General features: G+C 36.9%; 3 protein-coding genes across 3 annotated transcripts; 2 read left to right on the plus strand and 1 right to left on the minus strand.

Annotated features, from left to right (window-relative positions):
* Positions 1-6,895: 6,895 nt before the first annotated feature.
* Positions 6,896-12,517, minus strand: LOC102800687 (uncharacterized). The gene is made up of 9 exons (XM_085496478.1): positions 12,431-12,517; positions 10,987-11,079; positions 10,475-10,573; positions 9,821-9,919; positions 9,069-9,167; positions 8,400-8,498; positions 8,173-8,271; positions 7,196-7,294; positions 6,896-6,901 (listed from the first exon to the last, which is right to left on the minus strand). Exons 1-9 carry the CDS (start codon positions 12,431-12,433, stop codon positions 6,896-6,898), a joined length of 696 nt encoding a protein of 231 aa, XP_085352604.1. The 5' UTR covers positions 12,434-12,517.
* A 1,557-nt stretch (positions 12,518-14,074) lies between these two features.
* Positions 14,075-14,620, plus strand: LOC102800576 (transmembrane protein 79-like). Its single transcript, XM_006813444.1, has one exon. It carries the CDS (start codon positions 14,075-14,077, stop codon positions 14,618-14,620), a length of 546 nt encoding a protein of 181 aa, XP_006813507.1.
* Positions 14,621-17,245: 2,625 nt separating this feature from the next.
* On the plus strand, positions 17,246-17,794 carry LOC102800460 (transmembrane protein 79-like). The gene has a single exon (XM_006813443.1). It carries the CDS (start codon positions 17,246-17,248, stop codon positions 17,792-17,794), a length of 549 nt encoding a protein of 182 aa, XP_006813506.1.
* Positions 17,795-27,389: the final 9,595 nt, after the last annotated feature.

Below are 27,389 nucleotides of genomic sequence, written 5' to 3' on the forward strand. Positions count from 1 at the left end.
GTAAAGTAAAGCAGTTTCTGACAACTGAATTATATGTGCCACTATTTTGGTACCATCCCTATAGTAAAGTATAGCAGTTCCCGCCAACTAAATTATATGTGCTACTATTTTGGTACCATCACCATAGTGAAGTATAGCAGTTCCCGTCAACTAAATTATATGTGCCACTATTTTGGTACCATTCCTATAGTAAAGTAAAGCAGTTTCTAACAACTGAATTATATGTGCCACTATTTTGGTACCATCACTATAGGAAAGTATAGCAGTCCCGACAACTAAATTATATGTGCTACTATTTTGGTACCATCCCTATAGTGAAGTATAACAGTCCCCGACAACAAAATTATATGTGCTACTATTTTGGTACCATCCCTATAGTAAAGTATAGCAGTTCCAGACAACAAAATTATATGTGCCACTATTTTGGTACCATTCCTATAGTGAAGTAAAGCAGCTCCAGACAACAAAATTATATGTGCCACTATTTTGGTACCATTCCTATAGTAAAGTAAAGCAGTTTCTGACAACTGAATTATATGTGCCACTATTTTGGTACCATCCCTATAGTGAAGTATAGCAGTTCCCGCCAACTATATTATATGTGCTACTATTTTGGTACCATCCCTATAGTAAAGTATAGCAGTTCCCGCCAACTAAATTATATGTGCTACTATTTTGGTACCATCACCATAGTGAAGTATAGCAGTTCCAATCAAATAAATTATATGTGCCACTATTTTGGTACCATCCCTATAGTGAAGTATAACAGTTCATGACAACTAAATTATATGTGCTACTATTTTGGTACCATCACTATAGTGAAGTATAACAGTTCCCGTCAACTAAATTATATGTGCCACTATTTTGGTACCATCACTATAGGAAAGTATAGCAGTTCCCGCCAACTAAATTATATGTGCCACTATTTTGGTACCATCACTATAGTGAAGTATAACAGTTCCCGTCAACTAAATTATATGTGCCACTATTTTGGTACCATTCCTATAGTGAAGTAAAGCAGCTCCAGACAACAAAATTATATGTGCCACTATTTTGGTACCATTCCTATAGTAAAGTAAAGCAGTTTCTGACAACTGAATTATATGTGCCACTATTTTGGTACCATCCCTATAGTGAAGTATAGCAGTTCCCGCCAACTATATTATATGTGCTACTATTTTGGTACCATCCCTATAGTAAAGTATAGCAGTTCCCGCCAACTAAATTATATGTGCTACTATTTTGGTACCATCACCATAGTGAAGTATAGCAGTTCCAATCAAATAAATTATATGTGCCACTATTTTGGTACCATCCCTATAGTGAAGTATAACAGTTCATGACAACTAAATTATATGTGCTACTATTTTGGTACCATCACTATAGTGAAGTATAACAGTTCCCGTCAACTAAATTATATGTGCCACTATTTTGGTACCATCACTATAGGAAAGTATAGCAGTTCCCGCCAACTAAATTATATGTGCCACTATTTTGGTACCATCACTATAGTGAAGTATAACAGTTCCCGTCAACTAAATTATATGTGCCACTATTTTGGTACCACCCCTATAGTAAAGTATAGCAGTTCCAGACAACAAAATTATATGTGCCACTATTTTGGTACCATCACTATAGTGAAGTATAACAGTTCCCGTCAACTAAATTATATGTGCCACTATTTTGGTACCATCACTATAGTAAAGTATAGCAGTTCCAGACAACAAAATTATATGTGCCACTATTTTGGTACCATCACTATAGGAAAGTATAGCAGTTCCCGCCAACTAAATTATATGTGCCACTATTTTGGTTCCATCCCTATAGTAAAGTATAGCATTTCCCGCCAACTAAATTATATGTGCTACTATTTTGGTACCATCACCATAGTGAAGTATAGCAGTTCCCGTAAACTAAATTATATGTGCCACTATTTTGGTACCATTCCTATAGTAAAGTAAAGCAGTTTCTGACAACTGAATTATATGTGCCACTATTTTGGTACCATCACTATAGGAAAGTATAGCAGTTCCCACCAACTAAATTATATGTGCCACTATTTTGGTACCATCCCTATAGTGAAGTATAGCAGTTCCCGACAACTAAATTATATGTGCCACTATTTTGGTACCATCAATATAGTGAGGTATAGCAGTTCCCGTCAACTAAATTATATGTGCCACTATTTTTGTACCATCCCTATAGTAAAGTATAACAGTTCCCGCCAACAAAATTATATGTGTCACTATTTTGGTACCATCCCTATAGTGAAGTATAACAGTCCCCGACAACAAAATTATATGTGCTACTATTTTGGTACCATCCCTATAGTGAAGTATAACAGTCCCCGACAACAAAATTATATGTGCTACTATTTTGGTACCATCCCTATTGTGAAGTATAGCAGTCTCTGACAACAAAATTATATGTACTACTATTTTGGTACCATTCCTATAGTGAAGTATAACAGTTCCCGCCAACAAAATTATATGTGCCACTATTTTGGTACCATCCCTATAGTGAAGTATAACAGTCCCGACAACTAAATTATATGTGCTACTATTTTGGTACCATCCCTATAGTGAAGTATAACAGTCCCGACAACTAAATTATATGTGCTACTATTTTGGTACCATCCCTATTGTGAAGTATAGCAGTCTCTGACAACAAAATTATATGTGCCACTATTTTGGTACCATTCCTATAGTGAAGTATAGCAGTTCCAGACAACAAAATTATATGTGCCACTATTTTGGTACCATTTCTATAGTAAAGTAAAGCAGTTTCTGACAACTGAATTATATGTGCCACTATTTTGGTACCATCCCTATAGTAAAGTATAGCAGTTCCCGCCAACTAAATTATATGTGCTACTATTTTGGTACCATCACCATAGTGAAGTATAGCAGTTCCCGTCAACTAAATTATATGTGCCACTATTTTGGTACCATTCCTATAGTAAAGTAAAGCAGTTTCTAACAACTGAATTATATGTGCCACTATTTTGGTACCATCACTATAGGAAAGTATAGCAGTCCCGACAACTAAATTATATGTGCTACTATTTTGGTACCATCCCTATAGTGAAGTATAACAGTCCCCGACAACAAAATTATATGTGCTACTATTTTGGTACCATCCCTATAGTAAAGTATAGCAGTTCCAGACAACAAAATTATATGTGCCACTATTTTGGTACCATTCCTATAGTGAAGTAAAGCAGCTCCAGACAACAAAATTATATGTGCCACTATTTTGGTACCATTCCTATAGTAAAGTAAAGCAGTTTCTGACAACTGAATTATATGTGCCACTATTTTGGTACCATCCCTATAGTGAAGTATAGCAGTTCCCGCCAACTATATTATATGTGCTACTATTTTGGTACCATCCCTATAGTAAAGTATAGCAGTTCCCGCCAACTAAATTATATGTGCTACTATTTTGGTACCATCACCATAGTGAAGTATAGCAGTTCCAATCAAATAAATTATATGTGCCACTATTTTGGTACCATCCCTATAGTGAAGTATAACAGTTCATGACAACTAAATTATATGTGCTACTATTTTGGTACCATCACTATAGTGAAGTATAACAGTTCCCGTCAACTAAATTATATGTGCCACTATTTTGGTACCATCACTATAGGAAAGTATAGCAGTTCCCGCCAACTAAATTATATGTGCCACTATTTTGGTACCATCACTATAGTGAAGTATAACAGTTCCCGTCAACTAAATTATATGTGCCACTATTTTGGTACCATTCCTATAGTGAAGTAAAGCAGCTCCAGACAACAAAATTATATGTGCCACTATTTTGGTACCATTCCTATAGTAAAGTAAAGCAGTTTCTGACAACTGAATTATATGTGCCACTATTTTGGTACCATCCCTATAGTGAAGTATAGCAGTTCCCGCCAACTATATTATATGTGCTACTATTTTGGTACCATCCCTATAGTAAAGTATAGCAGTTCCCGCCAACTAAATTATATGTGCTACTATTTTGGTACCATCACCATAGTGAAGTATAGCAGTTCCAATCAAATAAATTATATGTGCCACTATTTTGGTACCATCCCTATAGTGAAGTATAACAGTTCATGACAACTAAATTATATGTGCTACTATTTTGGTACCATCACTATAGTGAAGTATAACAGTTCCCGTCAACTAAATTATATGTGCCACTATTTTGGTACCATCACTATAGGAAAGTATAGCAGTTCCCGCCAACTAAATTATATGTGCCACTATTTTGGTACCATCACTATAGTGAAGTATAACAGTTCCCGTCAACTAAATTATATGTGCCACTATTTTGGTACCACCCCTATAGTAAAGTATAGCAGTTCCAGACAACAAAATTATATGTGCCACTATTTTGGTACCATCACTATAGTGAAGTATAACAGTTCCCGTCAACTAAATTATATGTGCCACTATTTTGGTACCATCACTATAGTAAAGTATAGCAGTTCCAGACAACAAAATTATATGTGCCACTATTTTGGTACCATCACTATAGGAAAGTATAGCAGTTCCCGCCAACTAAATTATATGTGCCACTATTTTGGTTCCATCCCTATAGTAAAGTATAGCATTTCCCGCCAACTAAATTATATGTGCTACTATTTTGGTACCATCACCATAGTGAAGTATAGCAGTTCCCGTAAACTAAATTATATGTGCCACTATTTTGGTACCATTCCTATAGTAAAGTAAAGCAGTTTCTGACAACTGAATTATATGTGCCACTATTTTGGTACCATCACTATAGGAAAGTATAGCAGTTCCCACCAACTAAATTATATGTGCCACTATTTTGGTACCATCCCTATAGTAAAGTATGGCAGTTCCCGCCAACTAAATTATATGTGCTACTATTTTGGTACCATCCCTATAGTGAAGTATAGCAGTTCCCGACAACTAAATTATATGTGGCACTATTTTGGTACCATCACTATAGTGAGGTATAGCAGTTCCCGTCAACTAAATTATATGTGCCACTATTTTTGTACCATCCCTATAGTAAAGTATAACAGTTCCCGCCAACAAAATTATATGTGCCACTATTTTGGTACCATCCCTATAGTGAAGTATAACAGTCCCCGACAACAAAATTATATGTGCTACTATTTTGGTACCATCCCTATAGTGAAGTATAACAGTCCCCGACAACAAAATTATATGTGCTACTATTTTGGTACAATCCCTATTGTGAAGTATAGCAGTCTCTGACAACAAAATTATATGTACTACTATTTTGGTACCATTCCTATAGTGAAGTATAACAGTTCCCGCCAACAAAATTATATGTGCCACTATTTTGGTACCATCCCTATAGTGAAGTATAACAGTCCCGACAACTAAATTATATGTGCTACTATTTTGGTACCATCCCTATAGTGAAGTATAACAGTCCCGACAACTAAATTATATGTGCTACTATTTTGGTACCATCCCTATTGTGAAGTATAGCAGTCTCTGACAACAAAATTATATGTGCCACTATTTTGGTACCATTCCTATAGTGAAGTATAGCAGTTCCAGACAACAAAATTATATGTGCCACTATTTTGGTACCATTCCTATAGTGAAATATAGCAGTTCCAGACAACAAAATTATATGTGCCACTATTTTGGTACCATTTCTATAGTAAAGTAAAGCAGTTTCTGACAACTGAATTATATGTGCCACTATTTTGGTACCATCCCTTTAAGTAAAGTATAGCAGTTCCCGCCAACTAAATTATATGTGCAACTATTTTGGTACCATCACCATAGTGAAGTATAGCAGTTCCCGTCAACTAAATTATATGTGCCACTATTTTGGTACCATTCCTATAGTGAAGTAAAGCAGTTCCAGACAACAAAATTATATGTGCCACTATTTTGGTACCATTCCTATAGTGAAGTATAACACTTCCCGCCAACAAAATTATATGTGCCACTATTTTGGTACCATTCCTATAGTGAAGTAAAGCAGTTCCAGACAACAAAATTATATGTGCCACTATTTTGGTACCATCCCTATAGTGAAGTATAACAGTCCCGACAACTAAATTATATGTGCCACTATTTTGGTACCATCCCTGTAGTAAAGTATCATTTGTGTGCAATTTTACTGTTAAAGATTTTTTATCATCAAATCCATTTTCAAGAAACATTTAATTTGGAACACACCTTCAATTTATTTTATTTTCATGCTAAACGTTGATACTTTTACAATCCACCAATGTCCAAACAAGCTGCAAGTATTTTGGTTACTAGTGGCGGTCTTTATTGTCGCAGTAGTTATTGTCCGCTTGCTCATTAGTAGTACATGTATTCAATAGGCTTTACTGCCACCTCTTAGGTCGCTCATTATTGACACGGTACCAAAATAGTGGCAAATACCAAAATAGTGGCTTAACACATGTTTATATGAATAGTGCATCGTGGGTAATACTGTACTGATCGAGGTGAAACAAACATGGCTGCCGTAATGCATGTTGTTCGACTACATCGCTCGCTCAATGAGTATGCGCAGTTGATTTACCCAGAACTCGAATCCCCCTTGATTCTGGCTGCTAGCCATTTTCGTTCATGAAATCGTCGGATATCATCAGAAAACGCGGGATTTGTGCAGTTTTGAATAAAACCAAGCTGTCGATTATGTACAATGGTTATTAACGTAACACCAGATCCCCTCAAAACTTTTTGTTTCGCATTTTAAGGTAAGAAATCGAAATTTGAAACCGACAAGGTGTCGATTTACTAGGTGCCATGTTTCACAACTTGTTTATTTATATGCGTATAGTGGATGATTTTTTTTTAAATTAGAATTTATTGATTTTCAGCCCCCAAGTGACTGTGAATTAAACGTCCCGAGTTGAACGTAGTAGTAGTCATTTCTAAGATTCAAAATAAACAAACATGATTATTTAATTTAGTTTAATTCCTTCAGTTAGAAATTGAGTTTCCAAAATTAATAACACGTACCCTCATGTATACTTCAAGTTTTCATTGAAACAAAGTCAAAGTCACTGAAATTGCTTTCCTGCCTGTTCGCCAATCCATTGCTCCAAAACACACCTTTAAATACTTTTTATTTTCCCAGCATCGAGATGGCTCTGCCAACTCTTGTTACTTCTAGAAATGTTTCAATACAGCGGACCTAATGTAGGATGTATGTGATAGATACTTACCTTATTTCGTACATTTATAAGGCAACCAGCCAGAACCAGACATCTGATCACCTCTGTGTTATTGTTCCATGCTGCCATGTATAATGCCGTGTTACCATTCTACATAAAAACACGGAAAATAATATATCCATGACAAACTTGCACGTATAAAAACACGTGTACTTGTTGTTTGTTTCGAGCCAATTAATCCACATGAAAACACAACATAGCAATGGTACGAATAACGCAATGATAACTTTACGTCACAACAGTGAAATAATTTACCCCTCTCGCACATTAGAGTAAAAAAAAACATATCCAACCGTTACGTAGATCATTAAATTGTCACAATAAAAAGAATATTTTTTAGACACAATACAACTACAACAAAACACGCACCGTAAAAAAAATTCACATGAACCTCAAGGCATACAGTGAAGAACTAAAGTCGAATGTTCGAAGACAGTGGACATAGGCTGCATGTGAGTCATAATCAACGAGCGTCTATAAAACAGGTTAAGTTCTGGCTCGTGACATTGATGCAATCTGAGATCACCCGTGTAACAGTATGTGACACCAAACGCTGGCGTAGTCGAAATGTTATTTACCAAGTTACATTTATGCCTACTGAGAACATAGTCGTATTCATGTTTGCCATACACTCATGATATCTACCAAACATTATATTAATTGTCTGGAAGAGAGACAAGTTTAAACGTCTAGCATATGTACTACAGCAAGACATGGAATAACCATATAGCTGGGAAATGTGTAAACAACTGGAGTTAACTACTAATAATGCACCGTGACTTGCCATTGATAGTTGTCAAACATTCAATACTGATGGACAATTACAAATTTATACATACAAAAGATAACATGTAAGAGAACTTAGTATAATATAATCAAACTTCAGGTGAAGTTATAAATGTAATCTTTTTGGAAATGTATCATTTATTTAAAATACATCAATAAATTCCAATAGTAGACAAACCTACCTCATTTTGAATATTTAAATCAGCGCCAGTTTGGATGAGGTACTTTAGGGTGTCAACACAATTGAATCCTGCCGCGGTATACAGTGCTGTATTTCCTTTCTAATAAACCCAAAAAAACATGTCTATATTAGAATGGTATTCACTCGAACAAACTTTACACAAAAGGCAATTGATCACGATCCTGTTTATTGATGCATTCACGCATGCGCAGAGACAAAGGTAAATACCTTATTTTGATGATTAATGTCGGCGCCAGCACGTACAAGATATTTCATCATTGTCGCATGGTTATTCCCCGACGCTGTATATAAAGGTGTATTACCATACTGTGTAGAAATAATAAACGTATATCTTACAGATACGTATGTATATATAGATAGATTGAGCAGGTTAGCGTATTCACATCCGGGACAACTCAAGATATATGAATGTTTAGTTTTTAAACAGGTGAGACTTGTTTAATTTATAACCCCAAACCGCCTATTTTGAAAAAGACTTAGAACAGGAATATAATCTGTGAGAAATAATAGTTTTACTTGGTCACAAAGTTATCTCCAAGTTAGTTTCGATATGGTACCCTCTACGACCAATAAATGTTACTCTATGACATAGCAATAAACATATGCAATTTTAACGCATTTGACTCATTGTATGAAATACTAGATTTATTAAGCTGAAGTGATAACAATCGTTGTGAGAATATACTTAATTTTGAATTAGCGACACCTTGAATTAGCAAAATTACCGATTAGCTATGTGAGTTAAAAAGACACGTTTTACAGTATCATTTTCATTTCGAATATTTACATCACGTATAACGTGACATTAGCAAGAAATGAGACATTATATATTTGGTACAGTTACAACACAGATATATTGCTTCAGAAGCGTCCTACCTTGTTCTTTATGTTCGGGTCTGCTCCGGCCGATAGAAGGCACTTCACTACATCCACCCCAAAGTTAAGTGATGCCGTATGTAATGGCGTGTCGCCAGACTATGTAGGAAATTTACAATATTATAAATTAGATTTAACGTTGACTTTTGTTCAATTTGTGTTTACATACATGTATCCAGCAAAACAATGTTAAAGTTAGGGGGTCGCAGGTTGATAATCATGTGAAATCTCACGAGAGTTTGTAGAATACACGGCACCTCATGACCGAAAGACAGAGATGATATACAGAGACACTTTTATTGCATTTATCACGTGAATCAAATTAATTTATGAAATAGGTATAATTCAAAAATTGAAACCTCATTTTCAGTAAACACTGTGAATGCGAAAATCACCCCCGATATAAACGGCATCTCCCTCTCTCTATACGACACAGGTACGACGCTAGGAATTTCTCATCACCCATGAAGATCTGTTCAAAAATCACACACTATTAAGAAATCATACCATTAACAACTAAAATTGGCCAGTTTAAATACTACATGCAAGGGACTCCTATAATCACGCTACCTCCAAATGATTTGCAATGCGGTAATGGCGTTTTCATTCAACCAATCACATTCATGGTCAATAGCCATAATTTAAAATTACCAACATTGTAGGCGTTAGTGGAGCGGCGCCATAACGAATGAATGTTATGCTAAAATATACCGCGATAATGAACTTAAATTCATGAAACCATCTGAACTAACCTTATTTTGTGAATTGACATTGGCCTTTGCCTTGATAAGAACCTGTACAATTGACACGTGGTTTTTCCATGACGCTTTATATAAAGGAGTGTTCCCATCCTGTACAATTGAATAGCTGGTCATAACACAATCACAAATCATGACATTATCATGTACTTACAAACCATCTAGTCTCTCTCGGTCAATTACAACGCACCATTGTCTGACTTTATTTAACCTTAATCTCCTGTCCCAAGCCTCGTACTCGGACTCTTAATATCCCGGAAGTTATCTCGGGTTTTATCCTATACAACACCTTGACCAAAACATAAATTGTAGTTGCCCCGGAAACAGTTTGTCTTATGACGTATACCACAGTGAGCCATAGCAACACCCCATGCAGTTGGAACACATTCGTTTACAATAAAAACACAATATTAACACATACATCGATATCATGGTTGGAGGGGGGCACTTTACCATCGCCGTAATTACGTTAGCAACAATCAAATTACTATATTTAACATTAATCGTTGTCAATGGTAAATATGGTAATTTAGTATTTATCTATTCACATGATTAGGGTAATTTGGTAGTTACAATTAATCGTTCAAATCATTTCTCAATGCATTTAAATTTTCCACTATGTTTCATATATAGTAATGTGATTCTCACTGAGTTTGGGAGAGATGTATCTGCGTCCGCGTCCAGAAGACACTTTACTACTTCCACGTGGTTGTAATCTGTTGCTTTATATATGGGTGTGTTTCCATCCTGTGGAAGAAGACACATTGTGATATCTCAAGTATTGAAATGTCGTCGGAGTGTGGGTTTAAAAAGTTAAATATGAAAAAGTATTAGCAAAGTAAAAAATAAGACATAATAGTTTTATTGCTTGTCAAAGTTTCTGGTCCGGAATACAATAAATAAACGTACTCGTGCATACACCATTTCAATTGCATGCCAGGTAAAAGTCACAAAAAAGAAAGGCTTTCCTAATCGGAGGTCTGATTTCAAACAAGAGACTCGATTCTTCTTTTAGTACTACTAAATGTTGTTATGCCATTTTACATTTTCACAATGTCATATTCTATTCTATATCAGATCAAAGGTCAAAGGTCAACCCATACATTGATCTACAACAACCAACAGAGAATAGGATTACTAGTAAACTACTTGTTATTTACCAAATCTCTTTCATTGACCTCTTCGCCACACTGGAGTAATCTTTTAACTTCGTCGACCTGTCCCAGCCTGGATGCAATGTGCAGTGGGAATGCCTTGAATAATACACAGAATAGTATAAATTTTGATAAATTCTGACTCTGACATCGATGAACGTACGTATCGGCTGGAAATCGTGCGTATCGTATCACCGCAGGGGTCCCGAAAGCGAGGTTTGAAACGCAAATTATTCAGCAAAGGCCGTCGCACGGTAAGAGCGAATTGGTAAATTCATTACATGTGACCTGCTAACTTCAAACATCAAATGCTGCAAAAAAATCTACAATATAATACAAATTCAAACAATTTCAAGTGATTTAGAAGATCGTTTAATATTTGACATAAAACAAATTCACCATAACAGTAATCGCCGCAAGATATCCGGGTAAGAATTTGCTTGCAAATATCCGTAAATAACCGAGAATTTCCGAAGATTCGGTTGTGTTTTTAGCATCATTGAGTCCAGCAAATTGCACACAGGACGATTCGAATATGTCTTCTTATCAATACTCAGCGGATACCATTTCTCTCGGCACGTGTTTGCGATTAAAACCCTCCTCTACGTTTTCTTGTAGATGTGCTTTTACACACTTTTTATTTTACAACTCTTAATTATTACGTGTAATTATGACGTTTGCTAGTACGTATTGATGAATACAAGGAAATATATATATTTGTTATACACATGTATATGAAAATCTGCGATCAAACATCGATAAAATATGTGCCTGTCGCGACGTATACGGCATACTACAGTCTATACATAAAACAGCTGCAGGTTACAGATAAAGGGATCAGTTTTATATTTTAATCAAAAATTCTGTCCAAAATTGGCAGTGGATGTTATTTATTAACTTGTATTTGAATATTCCATATAAAAAAAATCTTTATGAAAATCAACGATGCGTGTTGATACTGTCGGTGGCGTCTATCCAGATTGTTCTTAATAGAGCGATTTGTGCAGCCAACTTACAGTGGGAGTATCGACGCTTACTTACTCACGCTGTAAACCTATGACAAGGTCAGTATATTTGAGTTACGTAGTCATTGCAATCATGCAAAAATCCCATTTGCGATGTGATTGCTTTGTATCAATGCCGTTGCCATGGCTACTAACTGGATGCCACCAACAAATACGACGTTCTTTTGAAAAGGTGACACAGATCACTATTGTAGTTGATGCAAATTTCTCGACGATTCTCACTAATTGAGATTCAGTGTTTCTAAGCTAAACCCCAAATAATATGTAAATACATGTAAACACTCTGACGAATGCTGCTGATGAGATTGTGATCATCGATTGTGATCGAGTCTCAAGGTGTGTTTCTTGAGCAAATCTATATTAACCTATGTCCTCGGTATAATAATAAACAAGCAATAAATAAACATGTTATTCAGTAGCCCTACCATATTTCTTCCTATGCTACGCCATTCCCCGGAGAACAAGGAGCTCTATACAAATATATTAAGTCCACCATCTTTCGACTGCAAAAGTAAAATATTCTACGCATGCGCGACTTTATGACAATGAAAATTGATACGAGCGATTATATTGCATAGTTTATCTTTTGTAACATTAAATATATATATATATATCCTTTCGCGCAATGAGTTTTCTCGTTCCATGTTTTGCAAAGAGCGTCTGGAGTAAGTCATATTTATTTATTTAACAATGTCTCTCGGCGTAAATAAAGAAGGATGTACAGATAATTTAAAATAAATAAATAAAAATAAATAAATATAAATAAATATAAATAAAAATAAATAAAAATAAATATAAACAAAAATAAATAATAAAAATAAAAAATAAATAAAAATAAATAAATACGTTCTTTAAAAACATTCTGGCTATACGTGTCATGCACACTCAATCTTGACATTATTTCTGTAAAAAAATGTTTAGGTTTCCTAAACAATTCATTTCAGGTTTGATTTTACCGTTTCTGTGGAATCTCTTTAAAACAAAGAAGAGTGAAAATAAGCCACGAACCTAGGTCTCAAAACATTTCACAAGATATTTTCGCGTATCTACAGAAAACAAACGACAGGAAGTCAATAGATTTGGTGAATTGCGGCTTTGTATGTGCGATACATCCGCATTTAGTTTTTTTCTCAACAAGTGGTCTCTGTGTACCCTATTCGATTCGAGTCTGCATAGTGTTAAATTAAAAAAGTCGGGCATACAACTATCACCATGTTCTTGAAAGAAATATCGCATTATTAAGTTTGAAGGGTAAAATAAGTACCGCTATGATAAATACAATACTAGTTAGAGCCATTTATTTGAAGTTTACTTACTTAATTCAACCCCAAAACATTTCCTTAATTTGGAATGCTGTATTTCAGATTAGTCTTTGTCACTCCCCCCCCCCCCCATGTTGAGTGCCTGTAGCATTTCAAAGCAAAATTCTACTCAGGTGATTTTTCTGTCAGTATTTCAATAGAGTGGCAACCACCAAACTGCATATACGAAAATGATTCTGGGTGACAGGATATTAGTCACAAAACGATACCTTTTGAAGGTGATTGTGACATTGACGACAATCTACATGCATCTATTTATGTTCCTGCAAATCATAAGTAGTTTACAAAGATGCATGATTCGAGTACAAGTTTACGTTCAGTTAAATTATATTCATAATTTATTTTTTGTTTTTGTTTTTAAATAAAAACCGTTCACATTCCTCGCGTGATTCACTCTAACATGAAACTAGAATAAATCGTCCAGTCATTGGTAGTTCTTCAAATTTAAAATGACAAACACAAACAACGGCTTATAAACTGCTGTACTTTTTCTATTAACATTTTGGGACAATTAAAATGTAATCGTTTTTCGGACTTATTTTTTAGTAACAAAAGTTACTTGTTTATGCAGGAATTGTATGAAAGGGCCATCTATGACAATGTCTATTATGCGTTTTCATGATACGTGACCCCTATGAAGAATTGAAGGTCATTCACGGCAGTCTGAAAAGTGACCTCAGATACCTCAGATATCTCGGGACTCTAGACAGAACAACGTAGGAATTCGACGTCCGGCGCTACACAACAATGGCGATCACACCTGATCAATGGCGAATCCGTAAACAAATTGCTGCGTCGTTTGTATTTCGCCTGGCGGTGTACGCTGCTGCGTATTGTCTACCCCTACCAACGCCGGTCTTACCAACGGTCTTCGATCGTCTTATATTCACCCTGCGATGGCTGACATTGGACGTATTCACCCTATTCATGATAATTATCGTGGTGGCAAACACACGTTTCTCAACCTCGCAGATTAATCCATTGTCCAAGAAAGACATTCAGTATGTAGAAATACATGGTCGATGTCTACAGAACACCCTGGAACAGCTGATAATCGGTGCGTTTGGTAGACTGGCGCTGTGTACTTTCCTCGGAAATGACGGTATGAGTTATGTACCCGTAATGACGTTCATGTTTGTACTTGGGAGGATAACTTTCTGGATCGGATATCTGAATCACCCGTTAAACAGAGGGTTTGGTTTCGCCACCAATATGGAAGAGAACATGATAATATACCTATTGCTGGCGTACTATCTAATTGTGTATGGACCGATGTATGGACTGGGGACATAGTCGCCACTGGGTCAGGAGAATACATCAACAAAGGACACGTTTATCCGACATTGAAAAAAACCGACCCACGTCAGACTTTACACCTGACTGAATTCTGCAAGGTGTTACATCGAGCTAATGTATTGATTAAAACTGCTATTGTATTATAAAATGAATAACGTGGAGGAGATATATAACTTCAGAAAATATTCTATAGTGTACGTGTTTCAAGTATGTTTAATTTTCTGTCAAAAACATGCAAAATGCTTTAATAAATTGACGTGACACGAGAAATTGATTACTCCTGCCGGTATGTACACTTGTCACGTTACAATCGTTATCACGTTGTTACCACTCGAGTCTTATCTGTTTCGCGCGCGCGTCTGGTCAATGATGTTTTAGTTGTGCCTTGCCGTTTACTACGTGTTTACTACAGTAATACTATTTTTGGCTTGTCTATTGTTCTAACAGTAGGCTAACCTTTGATAGCGAACAGTTTTCGTTCAACATTTAAGAGAAAAGTACTATTCTTTGTTTCAATCTTCAAATGCTAGTTGTATTCAATTGTAGATTAAAAACGCCACAGTTGTATTCAAATATAAAATGTAAACGCCACAGTTGTATTCAAATGTTGGTTATAAACACCACAGTTGTATTTAAATGTACGCAGTAAACGCCAAATTTGTATTAAAATGTAGAATAAAAACGCCACAGTTGTATTCAAATATAAAATGTAAACGCCATAGTTGTATTCAAACGTAGATTGTAAACACCAGTTGTATTTAATTGTAGATTGTAAACGCCACAGTTGTATTCAAATGTACGCAGTAAAGGCCGAATTTGTATTAAAATGTAGATTAACAACGCCACAGTTGTATTCAAATATAAAATGTAAACGCTACAGTTGCATTCAAACGTAGATTGTAAACACTAGTTGTATTTAATTGTAGATTGTAAACGCCACAGTTGTATTCAAATTTACGCAGTAAAGGCCGAATTTGTATTAAAATGTAGATTAACAACGCCACAGTTGTATTCAAATATAAAATGTAAACGCCACAGTTGTATTCAAACGTAGATTGTAAACACCAGTTATATTTAATTGTAGATTGTAAACGCCACAGTTGTATTCAAATGTACACAGTAAAGGCCAAATTAGTATTAAAATGTAGAATAACAACGCCACAGTTGTATTCAAATGTACGCAGTAAAGGCCAAATTTGTATTAAAATGTAGATTAAAAACGCTACAGTTGTATTCAAATATAAAATGTAAACGACATAGTTTATTCACGTGAAGATTGTAAAGATACAGTTGTATGCAAATGTGGATTGTGAACGCCACAGTTGTATTCTAATGAGACAGTAAACGCCATAGTTCATTCAAATGTAGATTGTAAATATTGTTATGATAGCGACTTCACGATTGCACATTAGAATATTGTTCAGAATAAAAAACTTGTATGTTTAGGGTGGAGATTATAAACATATATTACAGGAATTTGATAAATAGATTGTTTACGAGTTGTATTTAGTAGAGGCAACTTTGCAAGACTTCAACGGTGAGACACATCCTTGGTAATCACGTGATCATGCCAACGACTGCAGCGATTGGATGATCGCATGTTTACTTCGCCACGCCTTAGTGTTTTGAATTTTATATGGAGAGTTTTTAACCTTGGTAAAAGGAGGGAGCTGGAGAGAACGGTACAGCGAGGGGTTACCTCAGCTGACTGCTTGTGTGAATAAAGCTGGACTATCTGTAATGAACTAATGTGTATTCATTTGGGTCGAATCTGGTATCTCTACGTGTGAGTGACATCAGCCAAGTGCGACGAAGTTCCCAGATCCTGAACACAACGCTTGTGTTCATAACAATATACAGCTGGATTCAAATGCAGATTGTAAACGCCACAGTTGTATCCAAATGTAGACTGTAAACACCACAGTTGTATCCAAGTGTAGACTGTAAACGTCACAGTTGTATCAAAATGTTGACGGTAAACGCCACAGTTGTATGCAAATGTAGACTGTAAACGCCACAGTTGTATTCAAATGTAAATTGTAAATATACAGTTGTATTTATATGTAAACAATAAACGCCACAGTTGTATTCAAATGTAGATTGCAAACGTCACAGTTGTATTCAGAAGTAGATTGTATACGTCACAGGTGTATTCAAATGTAGATTGTAAACGCCGGTTGTATTCAATTGCAGATTGTAAACGCCATATTGTAAACACCACAGCTGTATTCAAATGGAGAATGTGAACGCCACAGTTTTATTCAAATGTAGATTGTAAATATACATTTTTATTCAAATGTAGATTGTAAATATAGTTGTATTCATATGTAGACAGTAAACGTCACAGTTGTATTCAAATGAAGTTTGTAAACGCCACATTGTAAACGCCACAGGTGTATTCAAATAGTTTTTTATAAATAGGTTGTTTGTGAAAAACATGGCGTTTTATTACGAATAATGTGTGCCAGTGTTGGGCATATAGTATGCCTTCCATTGACACATGGCCTTTATGACGAGTTAAAGATAATTCATGACACTTTGTAAAGTGACCTCAGATATCTCTGGACTCCAGACCAACCAACCAGCTTAGGAAATCACCACGGCGTCCAGTACAACACATTCATGGCGTTCACACCCGATCAATGGCGAGTTTGTAAACACTCTGTTGCGTCGTTTGTGTTTCAGCTGGTGGTATACACTGCTGCGTATTGTCTACCCCTACCAACGCCGGTCTTACCAACGGTCTTCGATCGTCTTATATTCACCCTGCGATGGCTGACATTGGACGTATTCACCCTATTCATGATAATTATCGTGGTTGCAAACACACGTTTCTCAACCTCGCAGATTAATCCATTGTCCAAGAAAGACATTCAGTACGTAGAAATACACAGTCGATGCCTACAAAACACCTTGGAACAGCTAACAATCGGTGCGTTTGGTAAACTGGCGCTGTGTACTTTCCTCGGTAACGAGGGCATGCGTTATGTACCCGTTATGACATTCTTGTTTGTACTTGGTCGGATAACTTTCTGGATCGGATATCTGAATCAACCGATAAAGAGAGCGTTTGGTTTCGCCACGAACACGGGAGTGAACTTGGTCATATACGTATCCCTGGCGTACCATCTAGTTGTGTATGGTCCGATGTACGGACTGGCTTCATGGTAACCGCTGAGCCAGAAGAGTAAAGCCACACACAACACGTCTATTTATCATTGAAACAACCCTAATACTTTGAACCCCTCTTCTTCGGATGTTAAACATTGCAACAGACGCCGCGCTGCACATGGGTCCCATGCCTTGTATACAACGTGTGTAACACGGAATTCTAACACGCCATGCAACGACTAAAGCGTTTCATTACATGACCTGGATTTTAGAGGAATCTCACAAGTAGACAATATCTCGTTACACTGTACAGTTTGGGTTGAGTGAATACGATATTATATACGTATTTTTTTATGGTACTTTACTGTCAAAAACATGGAAATGCATTAATAAATTGTCAGATAAGACATCATGAACTGATATCGAGAGTTTTGAATTTTATACTAGTCTCGTCTAACTTGTCCTACCCTTTGGACAGGTGACCCATTTTTGCAGAGAGTTCATTTATTCCTGCAAACGTCACACTTGTGTCCGTGCGGCTATTGTAACTGTTATCCTTATACAGTGGTCTGAGCCAAATTGTCCTTTATAGACAGGTGGTCTTTATATGAAGCTGGCCTAATTTATTCATTCATCCATGAATATTAATTAGGGCGGGGATTTTAAGGGAGATCATAATAAATCTAAACTTAAAAAGCAAACCTGCACATTGTACAATAAATAGGTCATTTTTAATAAAAGTCACTCATTTTCATCTGGATAATTACACAGCTTTACTTTCTTACTACGAATTATTACCAAACGCTTCAGCGTGGTATTAAGAGTTTGTTTTCAGGGGTGGGTGATACCAAGGTGGGAAATGGATGCACATATGGGGTTAATTCCTTGAATTGCAATATTGAGGGTTCAGGCTGAAATACAATATATAGTGTTTTCATGTTTCGTCTGACATTTCTGTGGTATTCTGCTGCTGTAAGTAATGCACGATTTGTTCCGAAATTCAGTATATTGTGTGTATTCCAGAGTTATTCGTTTTTTGCTGAAAACACCCCTATTTTTTAGTGGCAGAGTCGAATAGTTTCCACTCCCACTGGGAAATCTGCATTGTTGCTTGAATGAGAGCTAATTAAACACATTTTCCAGACCGGCGAAAGAGTATGCAACAGCCAATTTTAACAGTCTGTCACATGGTTTTACTCTGAATGTCAACATGAAAAGAGACTAGTCCATTTTACGCAGGAGTAATTGGGAGTCGAATATGTGAGGGATAGTATCAACAGAGATGTGTATAGTGAAAAGTAATATCTATCCTTCTTTTTCATCGCTGAGCATTTCTGTTTTAGTATATTGGTTTGAAAATGTTGAATTTGCATGATTTGCAATGTTTTTTTTTACTGGAACTCTCCTATTGATCGAATCCCGGGTTTGAACAAGAACGGCACACCGCGTGATTCGTTTGAATACAATGCTGATGGCAAACATGCCGTGCTACTGCGGTACTCCACTGACGGGATGACTTACTAGTACTGCATGCTACAACTTCGCTTGTGATGTTGCTTGTTAGTCATGGATTAAATGAATCTTGATTACCAGTCAAATGTTGACGTTGGTAATCTTTATTTGGAACTGAGTAACCTCCTGGTACTTCGTACTATGATAAAAATCAGTCAACATACATCATGTTCTCTCAATCGTAGTATTCCATGTAATGTACACCTAAAATGCCAAAAATGTTGCTGAACGATTTGAACTGGATAAAAATACTAGACAAAAATTTGTTTACAAAATAAAAATACTTCGGTTGCCAATGAAAACAAACCGGTAAAAAAAGCAATATGTCATGGTAGGAAATGAACGTGAAGCTAACGTCTGTTTATAACTAAAACCGGGCACCTTATACGAGGTTCGCAAAATAACATTCAGTCTTTAGAAGTCACTTTATTTTATTGTTAGGACGTATTCAGCCGTTAAATGTATTATTTCCAACCGTTTTGTGATAGTATTTTCTAGATTGGAGGCAGCATTTACATTTTATTCAAAGTTCAAAGCTGCGTTGGGATTACATTGACAGTGGTAACAATGTCGGCGCCGGTGATCTCTTACCAGTGCGCAACGTAGCCAAAATAAAAGGCATGATCATTTGGGCACTGCTATTACAAGACTGGTTGGAGGTAATAAATTTGGGGCGAAAGTATTCAAAAAACAGATTTTGGCTGTTGCCATGGTAGCGGTAGGTCAGAATTGTTTTTCCAATTAGTGATGGTACGACCTGCCTGTCAAGTATGAACAAAATCAGACAAGCCAGAAAAATCACAGAAGAATTAAAAAGCCATTCCTGCTGAACAGTTACTCTAACTTCGGGGTCAACTTTCTCATTAATGAAAAAAGATATCAAAAATTCAAAAAGTAACTTTTTGCCCACACTCAAGCCGAGTACAATGAGCTATGTCTGAGGTGTTGTATCACAGGGAATTGGACAAACTTATGTATTTTAATAAATTATTGAATAATAAAATGTTATATAACTTTTCTTTTACCCCTTCCCCTTCCTGGTATCTATTTCAAGTAATCACTATTTTTATTTTCGTCTGCTATTTTTGTCGGGTTCAAATCGTTCACCAGCATTTTTGGCATGTTAGATGTACATCACATAGAATACTAGGATTGGGAGAACTTAATGTTTGTTGACCACCTGGAAACTGAGTTTTATAAATCTTGAAGGGCTCTCGGAAGATCCACCCGCTGCCTGGACCCGCAGTAAAATCTCCGATTAATATGCAGCCGCAACCATCAACATCGATATACCATGAGCTTTCTGCTGGCGACTTTGCGGCGTTACTCAGTTCCAAATAAAGATTACCAACGCCAAATGAGCAACATTTAACCGGTAACCAAGACTCAGTCTATCCACGACCAGCAAGCAACATCACGAACGAAGTTGTAGTGTGCAGCTCACGAGCCAGCGACGACCGATGTCAACGAAAGTCATTCCGTCAGTGGAGTACCGCAGTTGCACGGCATGTTTGCCAATGCACAGATCTGTGGACGAACTTTTAACTTCAACATAAACCGTATATCGTAGTCGCCCAGTTTAAGTTCTGGTTCTGTCGTGGTCCCAACTAAAGGGCGACAGTCGTCGTGCCGCGTCCTGTTCGATATGGGACTCATAGCGACGTATACAACGCGTGTAAAATACATTGTTTATTTACATGAAATTCGAACACGCGCTGCGCGACGACCACCGCGCTTAAACATCCACGAGTTATTTATTCGGACAATGACTCAAATTAGACGTCTGATTATTTTATTTTCACACGTACAGCGACACGCGTTCTACACTGACAAGCGTTACTAGGTCGCAGCACTGTCTTGGAGCATATATTAATGGGCAATTGGGTTCCCCGACCTAAATTTCTATCCCGGTTTGTTGCACGTTCTTTTTTTTAATATGAAATAATCAAATATGGGACCCATATATAATAACAGAACCCCACACCCTCCACGTGGCTTCGCTCGTGAAAGTACGGCAGTAGGATACACCACATCACTCGTGAAAATAACTTCCATACGCAATGAAAGCCACGGGGAGGGTATCTGTCATAATACTTCATTATCACTGAAAACATTTTTCCCCTGAAATAAATTCCAGTGAAAATGCCATTTCCCCTCATACTCTATTGAGACACAGCGCAGTGAAAAATAGATTCACATGTAATGCTTGAAAACATGTCAGCAAAAATAAATTAAGTGAAATTATACGCGTCTTCATAAGAGTTGGAAATGAACAAATTACACCCGACCCTACCACTCCATATAGAATGTAAACTACACCCCAAAACATCCTTTCACCCACAGTTACTACCGTGTTTCACCAGTGTATTCTATTTGACGTCAGGAGAAATTGAAATAAACAAATTAATTATAATTTCAGCCTCTAGTTGAGCACTGATTAAATAAACTACCTCGTCTTTATGTCAACTTGCAGTTATTCGTTGCCTACATCAGTGACTTCAAAATATATGTTTCAATCCCAGAAATTTCACTCGCTGTTAATTGCATGGGAGTGCCAGTCTTTAATGAATTTCTATTGTCATGTCAATTTCTTGCGATTACTCGAACATTAAGCTGTAACCACATACCGCCTAGGTGCTGTAACTAAATCCTGGTGTGTGCACCGGTTAGGCAGGCTTGAACTATGCATGTGAAGCCAGCTGTGGGGTATATTCAATCCTATAGATTTCTCATTGTTTGGTAACTATTTGCTGCAAATGCAACAAAAATCAATATAAAAAAATATTACCCACACAGCATTCTACAGGTTACTTGTATCATGTAGATTCACTGGAACTAAGTGATTCTGCCCATGGATTCATTCGTGTATTTAATGCATGAGAACAATGCAACGATTGTCTACGACAGAGAAGCAAGGAGTCAAAAAAACAGTTAAAGTGAGAAGAAGAGTTGTCGATTTGTATTTTCGTGGACTGTCATTTGTTGAGATTAGAGATCGAAATGATGTTTCAAAGCAGACAACTTATAATATCGGCAAAGAGTATCCTGCCAGGAAACTGATAATGTTATAGACTATGTCGAATATTATAAAACATTGCGACCGCGCATTCAGGAACGGGAAATTTGACAAAAACTACTTGTGTACGGCGGCAACCCTCCCCGGACGTGTGATCCTGTGTTGCCAGTGATAAGCTTTTTAAAGCGATTATTTGGTGGCACATCAACCTTTTGGTTCTCATCGTCGGGAACTAATAATTGAATAACACCCATTCTACTTATGTGATCAATTTCATTATTGATATACTGGATGAAGTCTTCATAGGACATTTGTTGCAAGCAGCTTTCAGTTATTCCTCAGCTCCTGAGAGCGAGGTTATTTGTAGATATGTTGTCGATCGCCACTGTGTCTGTGGAAGTACCATGGGAGATGATGGGAGTGAAAATTCTTTTGATCTGTAAAATAATTTTAGAAAAGTGACAACTAAAGTGACTGTTTTAAATAAAATGAAATTTGAAGGTAATAATTAAAGGAAATTGAGCTGGTATGAAAGGGCAGTAGTAAATTTAGCCAGAATGCAAGGTCAGAATCCTGGGTCAAAATACGTCACAATACATCTATCAAGACGGTTGCAAAGTGTCAACAACTATGGATGAGGTAAAATACTTCGTTTGCAGTTTGCGTGAATGGCCGGGGAGAAAAATTCATGCAAATTCTGTGCTTCAGTAACAATATTTGCTACTTTTTTGTGCAATGCTGCCAAAAGACATGTCCTTCTAGTAAACAAAACAACCATGGGACGTTTTAGGCCTGCAGATTAGACCAGCATTTAGAGGTGGGGTGGCAAGTGGAGTACTACCAGCTAATTTTTATTTTTTATTGAAGTATGGGTACAGAATACCTCAAAAACAAAAATTACCAAAATTTCCTCCATGGCAACATTATCAAATGACGTCATCAAAATGGCCGCCATTCTAATTATCCTAGTTTTCAGGTTACGTTGTACAATATCAATTAATTTTATTTTTTTGACAGAAAAACTTTTTTGTTTATCACAAACACATATTATCAAGACTGTAAAAAACTGACCATGGTCAGTGACGTTAGCAAATTACGTCATCGTCGCCATTTTGATTCGATAACTGGAAAGTATCACTGTCAAAAGGTAACTGATTCATGGCTCAATATGCAATTACTAAGTAGCATTCATGGATGTTTTATATATCAAACATATACTTAATCTCACAATATTGTCTGTTAGTTTGTCACATGAGTGAGTGATTACAGTCAGTGTGTGTATTTACTCTGAGCCACAGGCGAATATCTATTTATCACCTGCATAGTAACATAGTAATACGATGCAAACATAGTAATACGATGCAAAAAAATATGTTTTAAATTGCGAACTGTTGTTTATCGAAGAGTAGGTTAATGTGCGCTATTCATATGCAAATTATATTGACGCGTCTGCGTCTATGTTCCAAAACTAGTGCGCGCGATAATCGCATACGTTTATTGAGTCATATTACATTGAATTTGGGGAATATTTTTGAACGATTTAATAGCTGTTTTCGGCTTTAGTTTAATATTTAATGCAGTATTATGGGTAAGTGAATCACCCCTATTCTACGTCACAGGTATTTATTATCACATTGTGCATGTTATAAAATATGCAATTATTACTGACATGTTTATCTTCCACCATGTTTTGATATGTATATATCCATATACATGGGATCATTGTCACCTATCGCTATGATATTTTGAGTTAGTGTAGTGTAGAGTAGTATTTTGTAATATAAATATATATGCGTATTGGTAACAGTTAGCATGATTTTAGATTAGCTAGTAATAGAAGCCTTCTTCTTTTACAGAAATATAGTACATATGATGGAAACCCATGCTGAAGCAACAACAAGCTCTTTTCTGAGCACTGACACCTGTATTATTTGCAATGGAAAAAAAGGGTCTTTATCTGAGAAAGAAAAAACATTTAAGATTACAACAAAAGGTTTGAATACATTTTTGCAGTCCTGTGAAGAAAGGCATGATGAAGTTGCTAACTTGGTATTGCCAATGCGTGAAACATCTCAGATGTCTCAGATTCGTTTCCATCTATCTTGTAGATCAGTGTACACAGATGTACGCAAACGGGCAGCAGCCAAGAAACGTCAACTTGAAAGAGGTTTGAGTGACGACAACCCAAAACAGCCCAAACGTGTATCAAGAGAAGCAACTTCGTCTTTCTCATGGGATGACCATTGTTTCATATGTCGTAAAGGGGAAGATAAAAAGCATGGAAACATTCTTTCAAGGGTAAACGTGAAGCCAGCAGAGGTGCGAGAAAAGGTGTTACATGCTGTCATTGAACGGGAAGATGAGGTTGTCACCCAAACACTTAATTTTGAAGAAGATATATTTGCAAAAAATGCAAGATGTCATAAAAGTTGCTACCAAACATACACAAATCCAAGAAACATTGAGGCATGCAAACGCAAGACATCAAAAGAGATAACAGAATCTATCCATGACAAGGCATCATTATCTGTGTTAGCAGATTTCAAAGAGAAGCTAGATGATGGCATACTAATCCCTCTTCCTACAATTTGCAAGCAATACAGAAAATGTTTAATTAATATGGGCGTTGATCCTGAATCAGCCAAGCTGACCAGGTCATTTTTTATCAAAGACAAGTTAAAGAAGAATCATGGCAATACAATATCTTCTTACAGTCAGAAGGGGTTGCCCGATGTTGTTTCCTCAATCAGCATTTCAGTGGGACATCTGTATCTAAAAATACAGTCATTGTTGGAATCTGATATCGACCCAGAGATATTTGAGGACGAGGACAATGAGGACGGAAAGTCAGAAAATCAGATTCTTCACAATGCTGTTGGGCTCATTCGGAAGGATATTGAGAAGTTAGAAACAACAAATGAATACCCAAATGCTCAAGAACTTGACCTGAATGCATCAGAAGCCTTTGTTCCTGAATCTCTTCAAAAGGTCCTTCAATGGTTGTTTGACAAAGAAGCATTTGATTCAGTGAATCCAAACTACATATCAAGCAATGATATAAGGCGGAAATATCTGTCAATTGCAGAATGTATTATATAATGTTGTCGGCGTGGTAAAATGCAAGTTATTCCACCATTTCACATTGGTCTTATGTTACAACTACAACACGAATATGGTAGCAGAAATCTTATCCAAACTCTCAACTCATATGGAATGTGTGCAAGCTATGATGAACTCAGAGCATTCCTTACAGCGGCTGCAGAAGACCAGCTATCGCACATGGAAGATGGGATCTATGTACCAGCAGGCATTGTTCCAAGGACAGAAGGTGGTGCTCTTATCCAAGAAGGTGATGATAACATTGATGTTAATGTTGAAACTATTGACGGCAAAAATACATGTCACTCAATGGCTAGAGTACTTTTTCAAGAACAGTCTGTAGAAGCAGACCAGCGGCCATCGATTTCAAAACTGCCATGCTCTACTCACAAAACTCTTGGATGTATGGATGGTTCATTTTCACAGATTCTTGCATTTGAAAAGCCAAAACAGCGTGCAGAACCTAAACGAATTGCAAATGCACTGGACGTGGTCACCGAACAGCTAGAAATATTTGAGCCATTTTACTGTATTAAAGACATTTTATGGGTCTTACTACGCCAATTACCCCGAAATATTTTACCAGTTCCACAAGGAGTACATTATGCACACAGCCAGGTGATTCCATTCTGGACAGGTTTTAATACCAAAGCAACACCTTCAGTCAACATAAATGCAGTGACAGTTGCAGCATACGCGCCATCAATTGAAGCTCCAACATCAGACATGGCTACAGTTTATACTACTCTGAAAAGGGGTAAATCTGTTGCTGATGCATGTGGACAGGATTGCCACATTCACACATTTGATCAGTTATATGCAATTGCACAGATGGTAAAGCTGAGTAAGCCAGATGAATTTCCAAATCTTGTTGTACGTCTGGGAGGATTTCACAACCTGTCAACGTTTATTGCCTGTATTGGAAAAATCTGGGGTGATGGTGGTGTGAGGGACATATTGGTAGACTCAGGAGTCTATGTACCAAACACTGTAGAGAGAATGTTGGCAGGAAAGCAATTTCACCGGGCCACAAGAGGGCTAACATTGGTATATGAGGCGCTCATGCAATTGTTTATTAGTAATTTCTTGAACTGGGTGGAAGAGACCCACCATGAGAGTGATAGGTTTGCTGATGTTTTCATCAAACTCTGTGATCTACAGAAGACTTATTCAGATTTTGATGATGTGTGTGAGACTATTGACGATGTAACACCTGTGATAGAAAGAAATCTGGTCCCACTTTTGAAAGAATTCAGTGAGTGGGGTCGACAGCAATCAGTAACTTTTGCATTCTGGGACAACTGTTTGACTGCTCTACAAATCTTACTTTGCAACATTCGTGCTGAAAGAGTAGGGAACTGGCTATTGCATCAGTGCACTCAAATAAACATGCTTCCATATTTTTTTGTAGCAGACCGGCACAACTATTCTTGATGGGCAACATTGTATGCAATTGAGATGAAGACATCACTGCCAGAGACAGTCACTGAGGCTTTTGCTGGGGGTCAGTTTTCAGTAAAGCGAACCTCTGGTAAATTCAAGGGAATATGGAGTGATATGGGAGTAGAAACAACCGTCATTAGAGACAGTAAAGGTGATAGTGGTATAATTGGATTGACGAGAAGAGGTTCAGCAGTTCTGCGATGGACAACTACGCAACATATCTTGGGTCAATATGCCGAGTCAATGCATCTTCGTAGTGGTTTAGGCCTGACCAAGTCTAGCAGCCATGAGCAAGCAATGCCTGCAATGATGAAAAGAGATGAGGTTGACACACAACAGATAGTGAAGTACATAGAAGACAACATGACAGACCCATTTGATGCCAACTCACATCCACAACTACTTGTAAACATAGGCAGTGGTCTAGTTGCGACACCTGACATCAGCAATTCACTTCTTAATGCAGTAGTTAAAGGCTCGACCATGCTGAGTAACTTTGTGACTTCTCGTCTTACGATACATTCTGAGAATCCCACATCATTCTATGACACAATTACCAAGTCAGGTTTGAAGACATTCAAGGAC

Source organism: Saccoglossus kowalevskii, chromosome 1, assembly GCF_978046115.1.
Source record: "Saccoglossus kowalevskii chromosome 1, keSacKowa6.1, whole genome shotgun sequence".
In the NCBI taxonomy this organism is placed as follows: domain Eukaryota; kingdom Metazoa; phylum Hemichordata; class Enteropneusta; family Harrimaniidae; genus Saccoglossus; species Saccoglossus kowalevskii.

What these genes read in the sequence shown, in the direction of transcription:
- LOC102800687 (XM_085496478.1), bottom strand. An exon ending in ACCCGAACATAAAGAACAAG is followed by an intron (nt 8,499 to 9,068) that starts GTAGGACGCTTC and finishes ATTTCTACACAG; the next exon opens with TATGGTAATACACCTTTATA. An exon ending in ATTTAAATATTCAAAATGAG is followed by an intron (nt 7,295 to 8,172) that starts GTAGGTTTGTCT and finishes GTTTTTATGTAG; the next exon opens with AATGGTAACACGGCATTATA.
- LOC102800576 (XM_006813444.1), top strand. Translation starts at nt 14,075, where the DNA reads ATGGCGATCACACCTGATCAATGGCGAATCCGTAAACAAATTGCTGCG.
- LOC102800460 (XM_006813443.1), top strand. Translation starts at nt 17,246, where the DNA reads ATGGCGTTCACACCCGATCAATGGCGAGTTTGTAAACACTCTGTTGCG.